The sequence below is a fragment of the Xiphophorus hellerii genome, chromosome 15, assembly GCF_003331165.1.
Source record: "Xiphophorus hellerii strain 12219 chromosome 15, Xiphophorus_hellerii-4.1, whole genome shotgun sequence".
Lineage (NCBI taxonomy): Eukaryota > Metazoa > Chordata > Actinopteri > Cyprinodontiformes > Poeciliidae > Xiphophorus > Xiphophorus hellerii.
This window is the reverse complement of record NC_045686.1, coordinates 15,376,975-15,398,890: the sequence shown is the minus strand read 5'-3', so window position 1 is coordinate 15,398,890 and position 21,916 is coordinate 15,376,975. Positions and strand designations below refer to the sequence as shown.

The following is a 21,916-nucleotide window of genomic DNA, read 5'->3' as shown; positions in this document are numbered from 1 at the left end:
CTAGTATCAAATGAATCGTAATATACATTTGCCTTTTTTTTTCTTTGAAGACGGACTCTGGGCTTTGGAATATCTACTGTTTAAAAATTAGAAAACCCTATCCCCAAAGTTGTGCATATGTCATAAACAAAAAATGTCTGAAAATTAAGCAACAAGGTTTTACAAACAAAAATCTGAAAAGTGTGGCAAGCATTTGTAATCAGCCGGAAGGTTCTGGCTGAACAGGTTAGTGATTACGTTGTGGAGAAGCTTTGAGCAGGGTTACAGCCTGAAATATCCTACAGATTAATAAAAAATAAGTCACTGAACATGACCATGACAGAAGAACATGGTCCATCACGTTGTGAGGAAGCTGGTCAGAGGGAATAGGCTTATGGAGGAAGCTAAATATAAGATAGAGAGTGGAGAAGATTTATGACTGGGTTAGCAGAATAAGAAGAATAACATACAGAGCCACAATGGAAATGGACGGGGCTGTCAGACATTTTGAGAAAATGTGAAAAAGTTGAAGGAGTCCCAATACTTTTGAAAGTATGAACATACAACTTTAAAGATTACAAAAATATTTTTTTACTTGAGGTTTTAAATTATTTGCAAACTGTTGCTGGATTCCCATCTGCAGAAATGTGGTCAACACCAAATGAATAGCCTGTTTTGTGTAAAACTACATAATACATGTGTATCTGAACACAAGATGCTGCACGCCACGCCCGGTTTATACGCAGCTGGATCAAAACTTTCACACGCCCACGAGAACAAGTCGAGAACCCTGTGGCCAAGAGCTGAGCCAGTGAATTGTGGCGTGTCTAACTCTGGGTCAGAGTTTAATTTGATGTGAGGATTTGGAAAGCTGCTTGGCGTTGCGCTAGCCATTGGACGCCAGTGCTTCTCGAGGCCCACAGTCGTAACATCTTTATTACTTCTGCTCCACAGAGGAAGTTTCTCCAGCAGCGGCTGGGCGTTGTATACACAAAACACAGATAGTATATCAGGTGTCCAACATCAAACTCCCCATTCTTGGAGCTGCATGAGAATTTCTCTCCATCAGTGGCCCCAAATCCCGACTCTGCACAGCTTTGTCGTGAGGCTTTGTTGCGTTTTTGTATTGTAGCCATGACAGATTCTGTTTGATTATTACAGCTTCAACAAAATGAGACATATGGAGTTGCATAGTCATATTTTGTACTTTAATGAAAAACATAACAGTAAAAACTGTATTTATTGCTTAAACATATGTAAACTTCAACTTCATGACAGAGCAGAGGTTACTTTTGCACGAATGGCATCCTTGACGACCAGCTCTTCCTTCTTCATTTAATATTTTTTCTTATTTTTCACAAAGTAAAAGAAGAAAAAAAAAAAACAGTTTTCTTTAAAATCTACAATCACCTTAAAATAATTGACTCCAGATTTGGATTGTGTATATAGAGCAGTTTGTTTTCATTTTTGTCTAAAGTGGTTTTTATGTAAAAACAAAAAGCATTAACTTCTTTTTGTCTTTTCACAAACAGATTAGCTGTTTGTTAAACCTAAAACTGCGATCAAAAATAATTATCTGAAGGATTTACAGCTCTATGTTTTTAGATTTTGAACAAGAGGTTCTAAATAGTGCAAAAAGAGTAATTCAACACAGGATCAAAATCCATAAATCAGATGCTGGATTTTACTGGACATGTAAGCAATAAGAGACAACTTACATGGGTACAGTTGGCAATTTCCTTTTCTTTGGCACTCTTATGTTGCCCTCAGATTATATGACAACCTGGGTGGTGAGCCATAATCACCCCCATCCAAAAAAAAAAAAAAAACACAAATGGGTGCTTTCAGATTTTACAGAATTGACATAAAAATCTTTTAAGCTTTTATCCAAATACTATAAGTGTGCGTTGTAATGATAAAACGATAAATGTATTCCTCAGACTTGTGTTTTACCATTCTGTAGCCTGAAAGGTCGGTAAAAGAATGCGTGGACATTAACACTGCAAAGTGAGTGAATAAGCAAAGTCGTTTTTCTCGAAGCAACTGAAAACCTCTTCAACTCTTACTGCTTCTGAACTGGCTTTTGTTCTGCTAGAGCCACTGCAAGGCTCCATTAGATTACAGCGAGCCTCGTCCAAACCTTTCCTTTCACCACGGCGACCAACCTCAACGTGATAGTGTAGCACTTCATCACCCGTCTCAAACAACTGTGCTAATCACTGCAGTCCCCTTCTAGACAGCCCTTTATTTAACAACAGTGGTGTTTCCCTGCTGAGGCAGGTACTGTGGTGAGAAAGGGGAAAGGCCAGGAGAAAGAGAGGGTAAGAAAAAGAAAAGGAAACAATAGTAAAGGATCAGGTGAGGAGGTGGAGCTGGCAGGGTTGTAGCTCAGTAAACTGGTCCAGACCAGTGTCAGAATAAGTTAGAAATGCTCAATGCAGGATTGTGGGTTTGACCTTTTTGTTACAGCTTTATGAATATTTCAGGGGACCCGCATCTTTACTGCAGCTCAACAGCGCCCCCCGGTGACAAGATAAGCACATATAACTCAAATTCTCCCTCGAGTTTAAAATGAGTGAAATAATAATATATTAACACTGAACTCCTTCACCATTTTGACAAAAAATGTATGAAGAACTCCTTCAAAAAATAACATACAAATTGATTACATTCAACAAAAAAAGGTAAAAGATTCATTTGATCTTTAAAATGTAAAATATGGCTGTTCAGCTGTGGATACAAAAGTAATGCATAATTACAACAGAAAGTTAACTTCCAGATGCAGATCCTCTGACATATTTCTAAATGTAAAAGACTTGGTTTCTTTGTCTCATTAATAAAGCAAAAACACTAGTCATTTCAATAAACATAAAAGATACAGAAGGTGCGATATAAAATCTTTCCCTTGTAGGGTGAAAATATTTACTTGTGCTCATCCAGCTCTTTTGTACGTTGTAGGTTTAAAATGTGCAAGTAGCCAACACAGAGTTCCTTAGTTTTTGGCTTGTTCTGAATGGCAGTGTTTGTTACAAATATTACTTGGTCCTTCTGAAAGCGTACTCAAACAGGATGTGTTCTGTCTGTGCCGCTCGAGTGCAAACGATAAGTCAAATATAAAAATAATTTCCTGAGAATTTTGTTTCTTATAAACAAGCCTCTGAAAAACATTAGATGCGATTTAATCGCAGAAGGCAGTAAGGATGTTGGATTGATGTTTGAACAGGGGACGTGTTAGTGGGACTCCCTGGGATAGTTTATAGTCAGATCTGAAAACCAAGTAGAATCACTTTTGGTAACTACAGGCATCTTTGTTTCTAAGGTGCACCTCAAAAAAACCCATGGAGTTATGAATGTTCCATGGCGCTCTCCACTGGACTACAGCTCTCAGATAGAGTGTTGTCTATGGAGCCATATGACTGTTGGGGTCTAGGTTCCTTTGTGGTGGTGGCTGGTGATTGCGTATCAAGAACTCTTGGCAGGTAAACCTGCAGATGTGCAGAAAAGGACAGAGGGTTAGCATTTATGGCATCTTCCATAATCTGAAAACATTGAGTAAACAAACTTTGATCTCCATAGAAGAAAAAAATAGTCCAAATGAGAGTACAGATGCCGTCTTTAACTTACATAATTGACAATTTCGTCCGTGTTTATAACAGAAACCAACCTCAAAATGTTTTAAAAATGGCTGCAATTAAATATTTAATATTAAATCTTGATAAAAATTATTTCGCACTTGTTTCGCTTTCTGACAACTAAAGTTTGAAAATAAATACACGAAAGCTGTTTTATTAAGAGTTTGGAAATAAAAACTAAGTTTAGGTGAGAAAAAAAACAGCAGAGAATTAAACAGATAAACTGGTAAAGACAGTGACGGTCACTAAAATAAAAAACAAAACAAAACATGGTAATTGTAAATTTTGAAACCATGCATCAAATTTAATAATAAATTATGAATAAATTAAATGAGCCTGAGCATAAATGAACAAGAGTTAGTTCATTTGGAGACTCTAAACTTATATTCGGGTTTAATTCAGTTTTAAAGGTATGAACAGAATGTAGAACTAGTTCTTGTTTAGGGTGTGCTGGTCAATGGTGACTACAACTTACGGTTATTCAGTTGAAAAAAAATTATGCTAATAATTGTTTTAACCAAATTACAATAACTACAATTTTTTCATAACCCTAAAAATTCCAATAAAATGTTTATAACCAAAAGTCAGTTATTATTATTTTTTTCAAAGTTGAAACTTCACACGTTTAAAATGATCAGAAAGTTGATAATCTTATCAGCACTAATCCATAACTTCCTGCCAGCCTTTGGTATAAATATAACTTGACACATAGGGCCATTATCTTTAGTCAGTCTTCAAAATAGGAAAGACAAGATGTCATACTATTTAGGTCCAGAAATCACTACAAACAATAATTATCTCCCTAAAGTTGCCCATATGAACAGTCAGTCATAATTAGAAAACTTAGAGTTTTTTCTTGCTGCCATGCAAAACGAGGACATAAACTTTAAAGCCCACTGTTAAAGAACGGCAAAATGTTTTGCGTGTAAGGTTTCCATACATTCTAGCCAAATATGTGGCAAATCTGCTAATTTGAACGTCAGTACAGTCTCCTTGTTTGTTGTGCTGTCTCCAGACAGAAATATTTCAGACATGATGGTAATGATTTCTTAGTTAATAATCAACACCAGAAACATAACCAATAGGTTCAGCAAACAAACAGCGAGGTTAACTTCAGGGCAACATGAAACATGTTCTCGACATGTATGATCTTTGTTCACACTGCAATTTGTTATTTTGAAAGAACAGTCACAAGTACACCACCTTAGTATTTTCTTCCACTCCCTCTACTGTATTCTGGTCCTCCTCTTTGACCTGAAAAAGAAAACAAACAAGTTGAATGCTCAGCGTGAAGGATGACGTCACAGCAACAGTGCGCTCACACGCAAAGGTGGGGAAAGACTCACCGTATAGTTATGAGGACTGAGGTACTTAAAGTGGCCGAAGCAGGTGAAGCCCAAACAGATGAAGACAGTGAAAGACAGGACAACTAAGGTGAACACGGACGTAGCCGTTTTGAAACCTGAAAGACAGTACAGAATAATTTTAAACACACTACTAATGTCGACTCCCAAGAACACAAAACAACAGGCAGGGTAAAAAGCAAAAAAACAAAACAAAAAAACAACAACGGGTAAATCATTACGTAGTACTGAGTTATTTGCTTCAGACAGGTGTGTTTGTTGCTAATAGCTGCTTGAAGCAGACAATCCTTTGATTAATCTTAACAATAACTTTTATTATAGCAAAATATCTGCCTGCAAACACATGTGACACTGGCAGTAAATCATTCATTAATTACTGCAGATAGTTCTTCTCAGCAAAAGAGGAGGATATCACAATAAATTAGAGTGCAATTTTTCTTCCAGCAAGACAGGTGACCTGTCAAAACGAGGCATTTTTAATAAAGTTAAATGATACGTTGCACAACACAGAGGTATGCATGAAAACTCATTTCAACTGTCTGGACATTTTTCCTTTATTGTAGTAATTGGAATTCCCTGATCTTCAAAATAAGAAGTATGCTCTCCTCTCCAAGGCACGTTAAAGGCATTATTTTTTATGAAGAAGTTAAAATATAAACCTTCAATAATTTGAGATTTTTACGACCTTGAACTTTGAGGTTTGAGGTTCAGTTGGCGCCTTAGGGGCTTTTAACAGAGGCTGTTCACACCTGATTGTTATCCAACAAACTGAAAACCTCAAACACCCTCACACTGCCGCTACACTGAACCGGCTTTTCACACTTAAGAGACGTGCAGTTCTGAAACACAATGTTTGATCTGTAAGGGAACAAGCAGATTATGTATTGTTTACATATCTTTAACATTGCTTACATTTCGCAGGGAGGATTCCTTATTGTGAACTTTGACTGCATGGGGACATGTTATCGTAGCTTCGTTTTTCTCATTTTAGGATTTCACCTTAAAATGTCAGTGCTTCAGCAGAATCATCGACATGACTTCAGTGTAAAAACAGACGCCTTCTAAGGTTTAAAGGACGCTAAATCACAAAACGTACCGACTACTCAAAATGAATGTTATCAACATGTCCGACTTTTAAATCTTTTTTTAAGCGCAGAGTGCCTTGCAAAAATATTCACAGAAATCTCAAATGAGACTCTTCTTTTTAAATCTGAAAACTGACTTGCATTTGTATTTTAAGTCTCTTAACTCCAAGACATCAAAATAAAAATCTAACCATATCAGAACCCCAATTTCTTAGTAAATGGACTCTAAAGGTTGGTTAGAGTACAGTAAATGAACCTATCTAAACATGGCCGTCCGCCTAAAAGTAGAGCATTTATAAAAGAAGCAGCCAAGAGACCCATTGTAACTCTGCTGACCTGCTGAGATACACAGCTTAGGTGGGAGAATTAAACAATTGGTCATGAACTCAACAAATTTGGTTAAAAAAGAAAGACGATAATGTTGAAAGCAAATCTGAAGAAGTCTCAATTGCAGATTGCCAAAAGTAACTGAAGGATAGGAAGGTGTTTTAGATGTCAAATTTGACCAAAACGGAACTTTTTGCACAACATGCAAAATGTTGTGTCGCAGGAAAACTAACTTCAAGTCTCAACAGACAATCCCTAGTGTGAAACATTGTGGTGGTAGTATTATACTGTGGGAAAACTTCCCTGGGGCTGAAAAATCTGTTAAGGATGATGGAACTGTGGATGTAGCTTAAAAACTGGAAGAAAATCTTTTAAAAGATGCATTACTTAACTGAGAGGGAAGTTGATCTTCCAGCTGAACAATGACACTTAATATACTTAATATAGCATGAGCTACAATTTAATGGTTTAGACCAAAGCGTATTTATTTGTTAACTTAGCCCAGTCAAAGGCTAGGCAGAAAATCTACAATGAATTTGTGGAAAGACTTGAAAATGTATGTCAACAGATGCTCTCCATCCAATCTGACTGAGCCTAAGTTATTTGATAAGAACAATGGGCAACATTTCAGTCTGTAGATGTGCAAAGTAGGTGGAGACATATCTCAGCTGTAATTAGAGCAAAATTTTGTTCTACTGTTTCGGTAGTGTTCAATACCAATACAAATGTACAAATGTATGTCTCACTTTCCAGGTTTAGAACTGCAGAAAAAAAAACAAAAATACAACTTTTCCTTCAACTTTGTGTTGGTCTGTAAATAAAATACATTGAATTTTGTGGGTACATTAAATGTTAAACCACTTATTTCTAACCTGCTCTCAGGACAGAGAAGAAGTAAAGCCATATGAGACAGATGATTGGTGCTGCCAAAGCTTGATCAACAGCTCCGAGGTGGACACTGCGGTCGAGGCGAGTAGGAAGGTATGCAAAGAACAAGTTGTGTCTGTCTACTAGGTGCTTGAGCAGCATGTAAAGGAGACCTAATCAAATCAAACATAAAGTCACATATTACCAAAACGCTCTTGTTACTTGGCATCAATCAGATTAAGCATAAAAGGGGATTCCAATTATTTACCAAATGGCACAATGACGGGGCAAATGATGCTGTAAGCCATAATGACCGTAAACACACACAGAGTCCAGCCGTACATGGCTCCGTATTCAAACTCATACGCTTGGTGCTGTGAAGAAAGAAAAAACATAAAACTTGACTTCTAAATGAAGCAGTAAGTATATTCATATAAAAATAGATGACAACATTTCTAGTACAACAAAAACCTTAGAATGTGAAATAATAGCCCTTATTAAAGACACTTTTGTCAAAGTTTTGCTACAATTAAAGATATTTATTGTTTTATTTATTTTGAGACAAACAGAAGAAAAATTCATATTATATTCCTTACTTGGTAAAAAAGGAATGAAAGGAAATACATGTACATACACATATACACAAATATACTAAAATATATGTTCACATTATGGACAAGAAATTGTCTAAGTTATCCAATTCATTTTTATAAAATATTACTGTATTTACACATAAGCAAGAAAACAATTTAGCCTGAAAATGAGAGGGGAAAAGATTAACTTATTTACTCCTACTCCTTATTCATACATAAACCATGTGGTTGTCACTGTAATCTGAGATTTAAGTTGTTAATTTCTAGTTCTGTAGAATTTACCTACATTCTACGGAACTAAAACGAGTTACATACAACATGTAAGATATGCAATATGTTATGATATAAATAAAATAAACTATACTTGTATTACAATACATAGGGGTACTTATATATACAATATGCTGATTTATATACGCAAATGTAAAAGAATAGCTAATAAAATATGAGGAAAAGCATAAAATGTCATTACCTGTTGGACGTATTTTCTTTCTGCAGCAGAGCGAGCAAGCATCAAACGTATGGTGTAAAGCAGTAACCCTGGCAACCGCAATAACTCCATCCCAGAGCCCACCAGGCCGGCCGCGATCACGTAGTTCACGAAAAACGCACCTTGATCCGGTAAAAACACGCACCTGGAGGATTATTTAAAAAAAAAAAATGGTCATGAACGCCCAGGAAGATATGATGAATACCATCTTGTGGGACAGCGGAACAAAACTGGAAACATTTATCCAGACAATGATTGCTTGAGTCAGATAAACAAATAATTCCACGTTTCTCAATCCCAATTAAAGAATATAACTGAATTAAATTTAGAGAACCAATGAAAAACAATACTCACTCAAATCTTGTTTTCCCATCATTTAGAAACGTTTTATCAAACAGCCACCGGAAAAACCACGCAAGACTACAAGGACAAAAACAAACAAACTAAGTTACTTGAAGCAATAAAAAACTTCACTTGGTAGGTGATATTCTGCCTGATCAGAATTACCTGGTGAGTCCTAGCGAGGGAAGAATTAGTACCATGAAGAGCAGGAAGAAGTACAACTTCCGCATCATGCTCAACTGCTCACTGGACCTGGGACCCAGATGACAGAAAAATAAAAATATGTACTTGCCATAAAAACCTATCCTATGCACTCACTACCACAGTGCAATGTGTTTATAATACATGCTCCAGTGTGCCTCTCCCAGAGTAGAATAGTACACTATTGTAGGCAACAATGCAGAAAAAGACCAAAGCAGAAGAGTCGGGAAGAACTGGCTGATGATGGGGCTCTAGATGGAGAAATAAAAAGCAGCATAAAGATTAAAAGCCCCTTCCAAAACAAAACCATGACAGCTTAATGTTCTTTGAGTCACCAGAACTCACATTAAGATTGTATATCGGATTGGTCACGTTGAACTTATCTATGACGTTAATGATGATGGTGGGAGTCGTCAGGAAGGTGAGCAGGATAAACAGGAAGAGGTTTATTCCCAGCCAGCGGATGACCCAGCAGAAACCATGCACTGAAAGGTTCTCCCTGGTGTTCATGGAAAGCAAAACAGAGAAGTTACTCTAAGAAAATAAAAACCATCAGAGGTTGTTGTGTGTAAGCAAGATATGAGCAAGGTTAAAAGAGATAAAATTGAAAATGTTCAAAACATGCATTTATTAAACCCCACCGTGTTGCTTTCTTATTTTTTAACAATGAATAAATTAGTAAATAAACACAATTTAAAGGCAATATAAAAATAGTTTCAAATTGTTTTAACACTGTTAGGATGTACAGGGAGCATGTTGTTTCTCATCTTACCAGTAAACACTTTTGGGATGTGGAGCAAAGCTGACCCGCCACTTGTTCACATTCAGATCTCTGCTGACAGACGAAGGTTGAGGCTCCCTCCCACAGCAGCAGTCTGGCCATACACACTTGATGGCATTGAAGTCTTTTAGGATGCTACAGTGAATTACACAGCAGTTAGTGATAGACAGTACCTGACCCTGCTGGTGGCACAGTTTTATCTTTCAAACTCATTCAGTGACCATATATCTGAGATTTGCAACACAAAAGACTGCTAGTAAATACTATTGTAATTAGGCACATTTCTGCATATGAAAGGAACCATTGTACCATTATTTCATAGACAAATCTTGACAGAAATGTTTCCATTGAATGCTCCACAAATGCAGTATAGTTCTGTAAAGGCTTTTAACTCTGATCAGTCATTCTGAGAAGGCCTGCAGTGTTTACCCAACTCTGATCCTTGAGATTCTTTACCCTGTATGTTTTAGATATTTTCCTGCTTTAACCAACTGATTCGGATGACTGCAGTTCAGCAAAAGCCTGTTAATCAGTCATCAATTGAAGTCAGGTGTGCTGAAGCAGGCAAACATCTAAAACATGCAGGGTAGTGTGCCTCGAGGACGAAGGTTGGGAAAACACCAGACGAGTCATTGATGGACAATATTAAAGAAGGGTTAGTTTATAAAATAATGTCTTGAGCTCCGAACATCTCACAAAGCGCTGTTCATCCACTGAAAATATTATGTATGGCAACACAGTAAAATTACTAAGAAATCATTGTCCACCTAAGCTGGCAAGTACAGAGAATCTGTTGCTAGGACATGTCATAGTTATAAACTCCAAGGGGAAAAAAAGCAAATGTTGAAAGAGAACTATTACAGCTCCCGCTTCTCCCATTTTAATTTAGCCACAAGTCCTGTAGGGGACATAAAGAACCTGTGGAAGAAGGATGATTGGATGAGATCAAACATCATGCTGCAGGATGTGTTTCTATAGCACTGAAAAGGAAGCTGGTCAGACTTGAAACGAGAAGTAGAGCTAAAACCAAGGCAATCCTGGAAGAAAACAGCTGAAAGAAGTTCAGACTGAGATGGAAGTTCACTAGTAGTATAATGTACTTAAACATTATACAATGGTGTACAATGATATGAATATGTTCATTTTAAACCATATTCACATCTTAAAATGGCCCAGTCAAGGTACGGCTCTTAATATAATTGAGAATATCTGGAAAAACTTGAAAAGTTGCTGTTTATGGATGCACAGATTAAACATTTTCTGTTGGCAGATGTGCAACGCTGGTAGAAACATACTCTAAAAGGCTTGCAGCTTAATTGTATTGAAAGGTTGGTCTATTCAAAGTATTGATAAATACAAATGTACATCATGTTTTTCATACTGTATAAACCATGCATAATTTGCCTTCAGCTTCAGTTGTGCGCTGCTTCTAACTCTCAAACTGATTTGAAGTTTGTGGTTGTAGCAGATCACAAAACTTTTTCATGCTAACTTGTATGAACAAGTTAGATATTGCAAACATTGAATGAAGGATGGATACTCACTGCTTTGCCATAGCCTCGTTCTGCAATGTGACAAAAGCGACACCCAGAGGGTTCCGTGGCACTTCTTCTGCACGTCGTCTCATTTCCTCCAGCAGCAGCTTTTCTTTATGTCTGTAATATTCTATGGCATCAACCTGAGAGAAAATAGACACAAAGTTCAAGCAAAACAATTTTTCCTTTTATTTAACTTTTCCCCTTTTAGCCACAATATTTAGGTGTTGCTTTTTTTAACCAATTTTCCTTCTATAGAGCTCTTAAAATACAAATTACCTTTTAATCCCAGGTGTCAGAGTAGTATCCCGATCAATGCATTTTAAAATTATCACTATGAGAGTCTCTGATGAAATGTCACATTTGTGATTCATCATAAGTTACACTTCCCAGTGTTGCCAAAGATTTGCAACTTTTTGGTTTGTATATATCTGGCTTTCCCTTAACAATCCAAGTAGTTTTCACCCTTTATAAATATATTCGTGATACAGGCTTTTTACTTAATATAAATATGTAAATGAACATTCATGTAAAATGAAATAACTATGTTGTTTATTAATATAAAATAAACAAAAATGGCTTAAAAGGATACAAGTGTGCATGACTCACCAGAAAATGCTGAGTAATCATGCTCAGATTAGTGTAAAATTGATTATATTTTATTTATTTCAAACATGATACAAGTATAAAACCACTCACATGAACAAGGAATGCAAAAGTCACATATTTTTCTACTACATAGCTACTACACTGTACTATAGCTCATACATTGCTGAAATCTTAGAAACTAATGTCCCCAAACTCTGAAATCTACTTCTTTAAATGCAAAATCAGACAATGTGTGAGACGTAAACTGTCTGTGAGGAAAATAGTAACCTGTCTATGACACCTATACAGGCAAAAAACTATTTTAAAGTGTGAATGAGAGTGAAATATCTGTAAAAAAAACTTGTCCTAACACCTGCCTGCTTTCTCCCTGAAACAGATATCTTTTTCTCAGCAAGTTGTAATCTCTCCTTACCTGAGAAGTCCCTGTATCATCATCCCTGCTGCTGGCCTCTGGTCTAATGTCTCCTCCCTGACTTTGCTCTTTCTATTGTGACAATGAAGATTTCTTCTAAATATGTAGAACGCAACAGTGAGCACAACTTCTGCACAGAAAGAGGATTGGGTTCATTCCTGGCATCAATTAAATGGTAAGGAATAGGCAGAGGGGGAAGAGTGGTCAGAAATGTACTAAAGTAAGAATAGGGTTACTTCAACACATTTTCAAATTTGTTGAAGTAAAACATTTTGAAAATGTCCAGGGTCTGGATAAATGCAGAAAAAACTCTAACTCTATTTTTCTACTTTCCTTTTCACTATACTTCCTTACTGATGAAGTATAATGTGTTATTTAACTGTAATTTAAAACTGCATTGTTTTTAAAGAAGCATGCCTGGATTGAGATTTAGGTCTTGGGACACTGCCTGATCTTAACCCAGTTCGATCGCTACTGTGGATGAAAAAAGCCCTGTGACATAGAGAACGCCTTGATAAAAGGATTCATCTCACCCTTTCACAGCTGGAGCAGCAGCAGAAGTGGCCACATACACGAGGGGTGATCAGCTCTCGCACTCCCGTTTTGTCCAGGATACGCTCGTAATACCGCAGGTTTTTCCCAGCTCGAACCCTGAGTTGTAATAAGAAAAGCAAACACAGACAAAGGGTGCTCACTTAAAAGTAAAGCTAAACTAACATTCATGCTTAACTACTTTGCATGAAGACTGTGTTTGAAATATGTTTGGTTTCATATACTTTTTTCTAACTGCCTCTAAAAACAACATAGAAATACTCTAGCCACAGAGCTAGAGTATTAAAAGTACAGAAAAGAAAATCAGCTTTAAAAACAGCTATCTCTAAGATCTTACCTTTCCTTATCAAGGTACATGAGTTTGGCCACGTCGTAGCCCAATGTCACTGCACACACCTGGCAAGAAGGATATGCCTCCCTAAGAACAAATACAACAGCAGATGAGCAACGCAGTACTGTAGATCCTAACTAGTGATATGGTTGCTTCAAAACAAAAAGTCAAGTCAAAGTCATTTTACGTACATGAAGTGAGTTTTTACTTGCTCATCTGTTGCTCTTTTATTTATCGAACACACAAACAGGGTGTTTCTGGCCTACAGAAAAGGAGATGAAAGGTGAATAATATATTACAAAAAAAATCACATACATTGTTTCGTGTATTAACTATTAAAGAATAGACTCACTCTTTCTCTGCGCATGCCTTTCATTTTTGACGTGTGTAATCGCAGCATCACTACCGTCAGGCACAGGTAGACAACCGCAAACACAGTATGAAGCCATAAGAAGTTGTTTCTAGTGTAACAAATGGTAGAGGCTATTAAGAGTTATGACAGCAGCACTGCATGCTAGTTACCAGAGCACATTAACTTTTATATCATACTTACTGAATGGAAAGATTTCCAATAGTTGTCCTTCCAAAACTCTGGGGATCATTTCCTAGAAGAATAAAGTCATATTATTAATTCTATTTTATAGTTAATTGATATATTTGTATAATTAATATACAAATATACTTTTAGATTTTTCCCTTTTGCTGTGCATTTTATTTATTTCCTGATGTTATTTTGTGTTGCTAACTATTTTGTTTTACTGGAAATGTTGAAAAATTGCCCATATTGCTGTGGACATGTTCTCGGCCACTGTTTATATTCTGTTCGCTTTTAGGTTTGATGTTGTGTTGCGGATGTTGTGGCTTCCTTTATTTTATGCCTTTGCCCTTGGGCTTTAAAGCAAACCTTGTTCCATTTTGTACCCAGTCAAACTTAAAAAAAAGTTTATTTCTCTTTGTGTTTAAACATTTTCTGAACTTACAAGAGAAGATTTGGATATATAATCATGAAACTATTCGAACCTTACTTATAATAAACTGTATATTATAATACTGTATATATTATAAAACTGTATATTACTTTCTGTAGCTCATATTACATTTACATGTCGTTATCAAACCAAGTAAGTCAGCGGACGTTTATGAAATTTTGACAGATTATAATCACTGATCAAACCAAAAATGCTAAAAGCAGTATTCTGCAGGTGGTTATTACGTCTTGGATACAAAAGCCCATTTTCTTTAATACACAGAGCAAAAATAAGCTATTGAAAATTGTCTTAAATCATTTATTGTTATGAACTGAAGAATAACCGACGGCTAATTTTCATGCTTATAAAAAGGTAAAAAGAAACATGATTACTTCTGTACATGTGACTGTGCTTTTTGCTTCCTGTTTTTCTGTTCTGCTTAGTTGTAGTAAGTCTGCTAGTGAGAAGATGTTGAACTTTAACTTTTATGAACTTTAGTCTTTGTCAGATGGGGTGCAATACTTGGCGTTAAACCTACTGAAAAGATTTCCAGACATATTCACAGGCAGAATGATTGCCAGGGAGGTGACAGTGATGACCACTAGCAGGATTATCAAATGTCGCTGGAAGGAGAGGTAGTGAACGGCATCCATGCCACATTTCTCTTTAATTTTTTCCTCACTGAAACACAAACACAAGATAATCAGCAACATGCGATAAAACACGTTTAAGTTAAATAAAAACACAGAAAAAAAATGAACAAAGCTCAATAACACTCACTCCATTCTGACGATGTATGGTAGCCAAGAGCAGAATCCCTGTACAGGAACAGAAATCCTGTATTACAAAGAATACTAAAAGTGGCAGCATTTTGAGATAGAATTTTTTTTTACGATGATGTTGCATACCAACTCGTAATCAGGGTCCTCCGAGTTGGACGTAGTGGACGACATTCGTCCATAACGACGATGTTTTGATTCATTAAACCTGTCACACAAAGGTTTCCTGGTAAAAATGCTTTTTTTATCCTAAAACCACAATTTATTTTAATCTAGACTTTTAGATGCTTGTCAGTACAATTGCCAAACCACCTCATTTTAACAGCTGAAAAAAAATGCATGCCAAGGTAATAACCAACCCTTGATTATCTGCCACCAGAGCTAAACGACCGTAGTCCCAGAACTTCTTTCTGATAATTGAGAAGAGCAGCAGCAGGACCTGGTGGTATCAAAACAATAGCAAATTTGGGGTGAGTATGACTTCCTTGTAGAATACAAGACAAAGAGACATCCACTCATTTGTAAGAATAAAAAAAAATAAATATGTACTGAGTTTACTGAATGGTGTTATACAGAGCAAGTCCTGATGAAAGAACATTTTTTGTCATAAGCTTTTCAATGCTAATCAATTTCAGTTACATAAGAGGAAGGTCGACAGAAACATACAATGAAAACGCAGAAGTTAAGCAGCAGGACAACTGGCACTCCTCCAAAGTCGAGTCCTGAGAGAACAGTGCTCTGGTTGGAACTGAAGCAGCTTATAGGAGTTGTAGCATTAGAGATCATCATAGGCCACAAAGCAGACATCACTGCAGCGAGGCCAGCTGTCGATCTGTAGAGAATCACAGAAACGCACTTTCAAACATAACAGGACCATTTCCAATAAGGCAGAGAATAAGGAAAACTGTAATAATATACTTGGTGTACCACCCAAATTAACTAAAAAAACTTAGAATATTTTAATAATGTGGTGCATTATTAGGAAATTACTAACTAATTAATACCTTGCTGTCAGTGCAACAATCAACTTAGTGCACAAACAATAGTTAATAAATGTTTGACAATATTGAGCAACTTGATAAATTGTTTTGTGTTTGCCACTGCTTGGCATCTTTCATAGCAGTGCATCTTTTAACAAGTCTTTTGCTTGCAATGAAAGCTACCTTCCAAGCTACCACCCCTAGATATTCTCATTTTTGGTTATTTCATTTTGGCCAGTCATTATCATTGTGTTTCACAAAAAAGAATAATCACAAATTCATCTCTAAATCTCCAAATCATAATATTCTTATGCTTTAAAGTAAGAGCTGAAGTGACTGGCGTTTTCTCTGGCTGTGGTTAAGCTGGCTGAAACTAGGCTCAGTCCCCCTTGCTCATAGAAAAGACAAATAAAACTGTTTGGAAATACTTAGTGAAAAAACCCTATCATGGTGTTGAAACTAAAGGAGCACCACCCATTTTGCAATTAGTTGGTAAGCTACGTCTCTGTGTAAGCAACTAACTACAGGCTCTAGAAGAGCAAATAGAAACACTTGGCTAAGACCAACTTGTTACTCGGTGTCAATCCATAAGGGGAGGAATTGCAAAAATAGTAGAATATTGATTTTGAAAATAGAAAGCAATTTTAGCAGGCCTTCAAAATGCTCTCCAATAAAATAGTCAATATAGGGAATACATAACATGATAACAGTCCAGATCCATATTGTCTTTTCTAAGCAGTAGCCATGGTGTACATTTTTTGTTTGCTTTGCATTTTGTTACATCCGTTTTTTTTGTTTTGTTCTGTTTTTCCCCCAACCCTGGTCCTCAAGGTGCACTGACCTGCATGTTTGAGATGCTTCCCTGCTTTAAAACACCTCATTCAGAAGACTGCAAATCATCCATCAACTGAAGTCAGGTGTGCAGAAGCAGGGAAACATCTAAAACATAGACACAATGGCAGATATCGGATACATTTGATGTCTGGTTTGTGGGAAGTGTCTGTTTATTTTGACACACCTGATGTGCAACATCTCTTATAAACCGCGGTTTATAAGAGAGTACGGCTCAAAGGTGCTTTTGTATGAAGAAAGAGATGAGATATTGTCAGTGACGGAGTAGTTCTGTGAACTCAAAGCCAGTTTAATTATACTGGTTCCCCAAGTAATCAAGCCACAGACACACGCCCTTTCCTGCTACAACAGACGAACTTATGAAGAAACAAACAGAACTTGAGAGGCATGACAAAGCTAACTGTTCTAGTCTACCTTAAATAATCAATTTAAAAATCTTCATATGGCTGAGCGACGTGTCTCAAACTGTCTCAGTATAAACAGCAACAGTGCAAGTCAGCAGCTGTTTGGTAGTTTGTCTGTTTTTTGACACCTTGACCAAACACAGCTGAACACATGTGTTAAGTTGTAATTTAGCAACACTAACTAGACTAATAACCGCTTAAAATATTAAGCGCTTTAATAAATTAATTTGGAGAAACAGTTACGGAAGTTACCCCAAAAACTTTGCGGTACAAAACAATGCGCTTACCTTCACGAACCGTCTGAAGTTGATTTAGGACCGCAGCCGCTGATGTAACGAGATTTCCTTATCTGTAAGTGGCTGAGTGAGTGACAGAGAAATCAACAATCTTGTCCCTTACAAACTCTATAAGTAAGTATATTTCCTCGTTCTGTAAATAACCAAACTATGCGGGACTTCTCCGTCGCTTCTCCGCACATGCGCAGAAGCAAGAACTTCCTAACGCAAGTCTCGTGCTCAGTGGATCGCCAGTCCTCGAGCCGCTCCCTTCAGGTGGAAAACTTATATTGCATGTGAAAACGCTGGTTGCGCAAATTACACTTTTCATTGCGACAACGGCAATTTAGAAAGTTTTTAAAGGACGATATCGAACCGAACAAACAATAAAAGCAGCTAAACACAGGAGCATGTAGGTGTGTGTTGATATTTTTATGCGGAAGAATAATATAGTATGGAACACAGTGATATTCAAACATCGATGGAAGTTTACCTTTCATGATAAACATTTGAGTTAGTCATGTTACATAGTTTATAACTGATAAAACTACAATTGTATTTTGAGGAGTCTTTTTTATTGTTGAAAAATCCATTTAGGGTCAGCACAGTTTGAATATGAATGATTGCGAACTGAGAATTGTTAAATATTGTCCAAATATCTTAAGAAAACATTGAAACAGTTTAGAGCTGAATGTAAGCTTGAAATTCAGAAGGTAACTTAAGGGGTATGATGTAAAATGTATTTACCTTTATATCTTGTTATAATGTTGGTCCTTCCTCCTTAAAACCATTCCTGGAGTGTTTGTTGTTTTGATTCTTTTATGAATGTTTATATACAGTATATAGGTATAGATATCAAGATATCCTTGGAGTGGCAGTCTCCAGACAAAATTACAAAGTCAAATTTCTTTATATATAAAGCCTTTTATAGCAACTGAAGGTAACATAGTCACTCGATTCTGCTATAAAATGGCATTATATGCCAGGAAATCGCCCCATTAAACACTATTTGCCACCATTGGTGAATGGAGGTTTCTACTTGCAATGCACAGAGTGTGTTGTGTGTTTGTTGAATCGGCAGTGCAGATAAGCAGTAGAAAAAGGCTTGGTTCTGTTTGGGCCATGTATCCGGTAAAGGTATTTTAGTCATATTAAAAACCACATCTAAACATCACTATAGCCTAAATAAACGTCCAAAGAGATTATTTAAAGTTAGGCTATGTATTACAATTCAATAAGCCAAGTCAGTAAGTTTAAACATTACAACAATATCTTATCAGGCTATACCTTTGGTGTATATTGATTGTTCCTTTAAGTGGTTCAATTCGTTACAATTTTTTTCTGCCACTAGCTGTTAAAAATTCTGGAAAAATTATTCACTTGAATCTCATATGCTACCCAAGAAAAGCTTTTATATGTCCTATATATATATATATATATATATATATATATATATATATATATATATATATATATATATATATATATATATATATATAATTACAGGAAATACTGGCAATTTCTATCCTTAAGGTAGGTTGTCCAGGACAGGGTTAGGGTAAGATAATTACTGACATTATTATTTTTGTTGGGTCATTAATTTGAACACGTTTTGTTGATGTTCTTTAATAAAGTTACGAACATTTTGATAAGCGAGTCAGAGGAGGACGTGCTGGTCTCAGCGTACTGGCGGCGTTCAGTTTTATTATTTTTTTACATTTATTTTTTAAATTTTGTAACCAGGTTGCTATGTATTGCAGACTTCTGCCCAGGTCCCTCTTGAAAATGAGATCCAGATCTCAATGGGGTTTACCTGGTTAAATAAATAAAATATATATATATTTTTTTAGAGTTTGTCACCCAGTGCCGAGATCAACGCAAAACCTTCTGCGATTGACGTATTGAGCGACCCTGCTCTAACAAAGCACAAACAGTTCAGAAATTTATTAACTGGTTAAGTCTTGTTTTAGATTGTTCTTGAAAAACCAATCAGTCACAGCTGATTAGTGAGTGCACTCGCGGCTGCTCAGTGCACCCATTGATTCTTTTACAGCAGACTGCCGCTCCCCTCTCTTGCAGGTACTGCATACCCCGGCTAAATCTTTTAGGGGTAAGCAGTACCCGACCATACCCGCCTACTTTCACCCCTGGTTGTTCTACATTCATTAGAAGTGCCAACTCTCCAACACGTCAGAAACAAATAAAGCCAACACCTTAAACTTAAACTTAAAAATAACACTAGTGGTAAAGGAAAAAATAGCTTTATCCTTTAGGTTTATATGAAATTTTGTTTAAACATTTTGGACAATCCCTTAGTCTTGCAAGTGATACAGTCCATGTAGTTTATGCTACATGAAGTAGATTAGAAGAATAATAGTAAAATAGTACACATCTTTCTAATCTGTTTGTTCTAGTTAGATTTGTCTTACCAACAAACAAAAATTAAAAATGTAAAGAATTCTCTGACAGTAACAAGGAAGAGAACTAGCATTTCTATTTCACTCCACATCCTTCACAGAGTCATAACAACACCTCTGATGACGGAAAGGCTAAAAATAGTTTTAAGATTGTATTTACCTTTCAGGAAGTTTGAAGCCTCACTCTTTTGCAGTCACGCTAGCGAGACGCACAAACCTGAAACTTCGGATCTTGCATTGGGGTTTAAGAAATGTTTTAAGGAGGAAAAACTTCACCAAACATAGAAAAGATGAAGCAATTTTTCAGTTTTTGGTTCTTTTTAACAATTTTTTCATTACAAGTTTTCTGTAGTGAAGCCTTACCAGCGGCCAAGTCTCCAGGGGGCATTATAATTGGAGGATTGTTCCCAATACATGAAAGTGTTGATGATAAAGGACTCTGTAACAGATATTTCTTTATTTCTCTAAAGCAATGTGGTTGGCATTTGGCATGTGTAAATAACGTGTTTTAATTTATTTATCAGGTTCAGTGTTGCTCGGCTGGCCCAGTCTCTGATGATGGAGGAGATAAACCAGAGTGGAGAACTTGGTAACATCACTCTGGGATATCACATAGTGGACTCCTGTGGTGATATTACCACAGCGTTGAGAAACACTTCATGAAAATAAATGGTGAGCACTCTCAAATCCAGACTGAACATAATTCCTATAAAAACAATCTGTGTTTCTAATATTGATAGAATACTAGAGATATGGTGCCTGTATTTATATATTGCATTTGTCGATGACCTTCCGCTTATCCGAGAGGTAACAGATGCAGGAACAAAACCCAGACAACCTCTTTCCAGTGACAGCATATTCTGTGGATAGCAAGGAAAATATTTAGTCCCTCCAGCAAGATCTGGGTCTCTCCCAGGGTCTTCTCCCGGTGGAATGTGCCCTGAAAATCCAAAGCCTGCACCCACCAGCCATATGTCAGTCGGTTTTATCTGCTACCTCATTCTTACGGTTAAGATTCATATCTCTAGACTAGACCACAGCTGGAGTTTGGAATGTGGACAGGTCAGAAAATAAAGAGCTTTGCTTTTTGGCTCAGCTCTTTCTTGACCACAACAGCCCAGAACAGTAACCGCATTACTGCAGAGGAGGATCTAATTAGTCTGTTCATTCACTAACATTATGACAAGATACATGAACTCCCTTTCTCGCAGTTGAAACTCATCTTCTGTTCGTATGTTTTCTACAATCACAACACAGATCGCAAACAGCTCACCCCACCAGTGATGGCTGTCATAGGAGATTACTATTCAGAAATATCTGTAGCAGTCACAAGACAACTCAACTTGGAGAAAATCCGAGGTATGATAAAAATGGGAAAAAAACTTAATTCATGCATTTATGATATATTTAACTAAATAATCAAATTTAATGAATAAATAAAAAATCATGCAAAGGCATGTTATTTACAATTTAACTCCACTTACATTTGGATGTGTTAAATCTCAGTATGCTTGCATTTATTTTGTGCAAACGTCTGACCCAGGTTCATTGTTGCTCAGCTGGCCCAGTCTCAGGTGATGGTGCATGGAGGATAATAATCACATCGGGGAGTTGGGGATCATGTTGTGGACTTGTAGTGATGTAACCACAGCATTGGGAAAAAAAAAAACACCTAGAGCACCATGGAAATACACTGTGAGCAGTTTCTGCTCCTCCTTTAATTTATGGTTCTAATAAAGACATAAAAATTTTAACTTCACTTAAAATTCTGGTTTTTCAGGGGGTTTTTTCTAGAATTTTCTAATAGTATACTTTCAATACAATGTGTCTGATTTGAAATAGCTAACAAAACATGGTAATATGTTTCTTATTTACACAAGCCGTGTAAGGGCCACCGTACATTAGCTATAGTGGAACAAACCAATGTCTTTCACTTTACTGAAAAGCAGATCTTTTTTAATGTCCTTTAGAGCATATATAGGCAAATTCTGAATTATAGGTGAAGAAATAAAACGTCAGATTCCAATCTACAGGAAGCTTAAATGCATGTTTACCTATTTAATGCAAATTCAGAAGACAAATGGCAGTCCTGTCAGAGGTGGTTACTGACAGGACTGCCAGTACCTTGATAAGAACCTTTT

The 21,916-nt window shown here is 36.6% G+C and overlaps 1 protein-coding gene across 2 annotated transcripts; it reads right to left on the bottom strand.

Annotated features, from left to right (window-relative positions):
• Window positions 1-1,165: 1,165 nt before the first annotated feature.
• Window positions 1,166-17,583, bottom strand: tmem63a (transmembrane protein 63A). Of its 2 annotated transcripts, XM_032585414.1 has the most exons (24): window positions 17,371-17,583; window positions 16,669-16,766; window positions 15,514-15,679; window positions 15,207-15,286; window positions 14,977-15,055; window positions 14,849-14,886; window positions 14,607-14,749; window positions 13,654-13,705; window positions 13,453-13,561; window positions 13,292-13,362; window positions 13,107-13,187; window positions 12,751-12,868; window positions 11,206-11,339; window positions 9,653-9,796; window positions 9,226-9,379; window positions 9,025-9,131; window positions 8,845-8,931; window positions 8,692-8,757; window positions 8,320-8,482; window positions 7,523-7,628; window positions 7,260-7,427; window positions 4,958-5,073; window positions 4,815-4,865; window positions 1,166-3,464 (listed from the first exon to the last, which is right to left on the bottom strand). In XM_032585414.1, exons 3-24 carry the CDS (start codon window positions 15,652-15,654, stop codon window positions 3,324-3,326), a joined length of 2,349 nt encoding a protein of 782 aa, XP_032441305.1. In that variant the 5' UTR covers window positions 15,655-15,679; window positions 16,669-16,766; window positions 17,371-17,583; the 3' UTR covers window positions 1,166-3,323. The 2 variants fall into 2 exon arrangements, with proteins under 2 accessions (XP_032441305.1, XP_032441304.1); XM_032585413.1 differs by lacking the exon at window positions 16,669-16,766.
• Window positions 17,584-21,916: the final 4,333 nt, after the last annotated feature.

Excerpts from the sequence above, each read along its gene's own strand:
- tmem63a (XM_032585414.1), bottom strand. The coding sequence starts at position 15,654 with ATGTCTGCTTTGTGGCCTATGATGATCTCTAATGCTACAACTCCTATA. Across the intron at positions 13,706-14,606 it reads TATGTCTGGAAATCTTTTCA|GAAATGATCCCCAGAGTTTT; the intron begins GTAGGTTTAACG and ends TTATTCTTCTAG. Across the intron at positions 9,132-9,225 it reads ATCCGATATACAATCTTAAT|AGCCCCATCATCAGCCAGTT; the intron begins GTGAGTTCTGGT and ends TTCTCCATCTAG.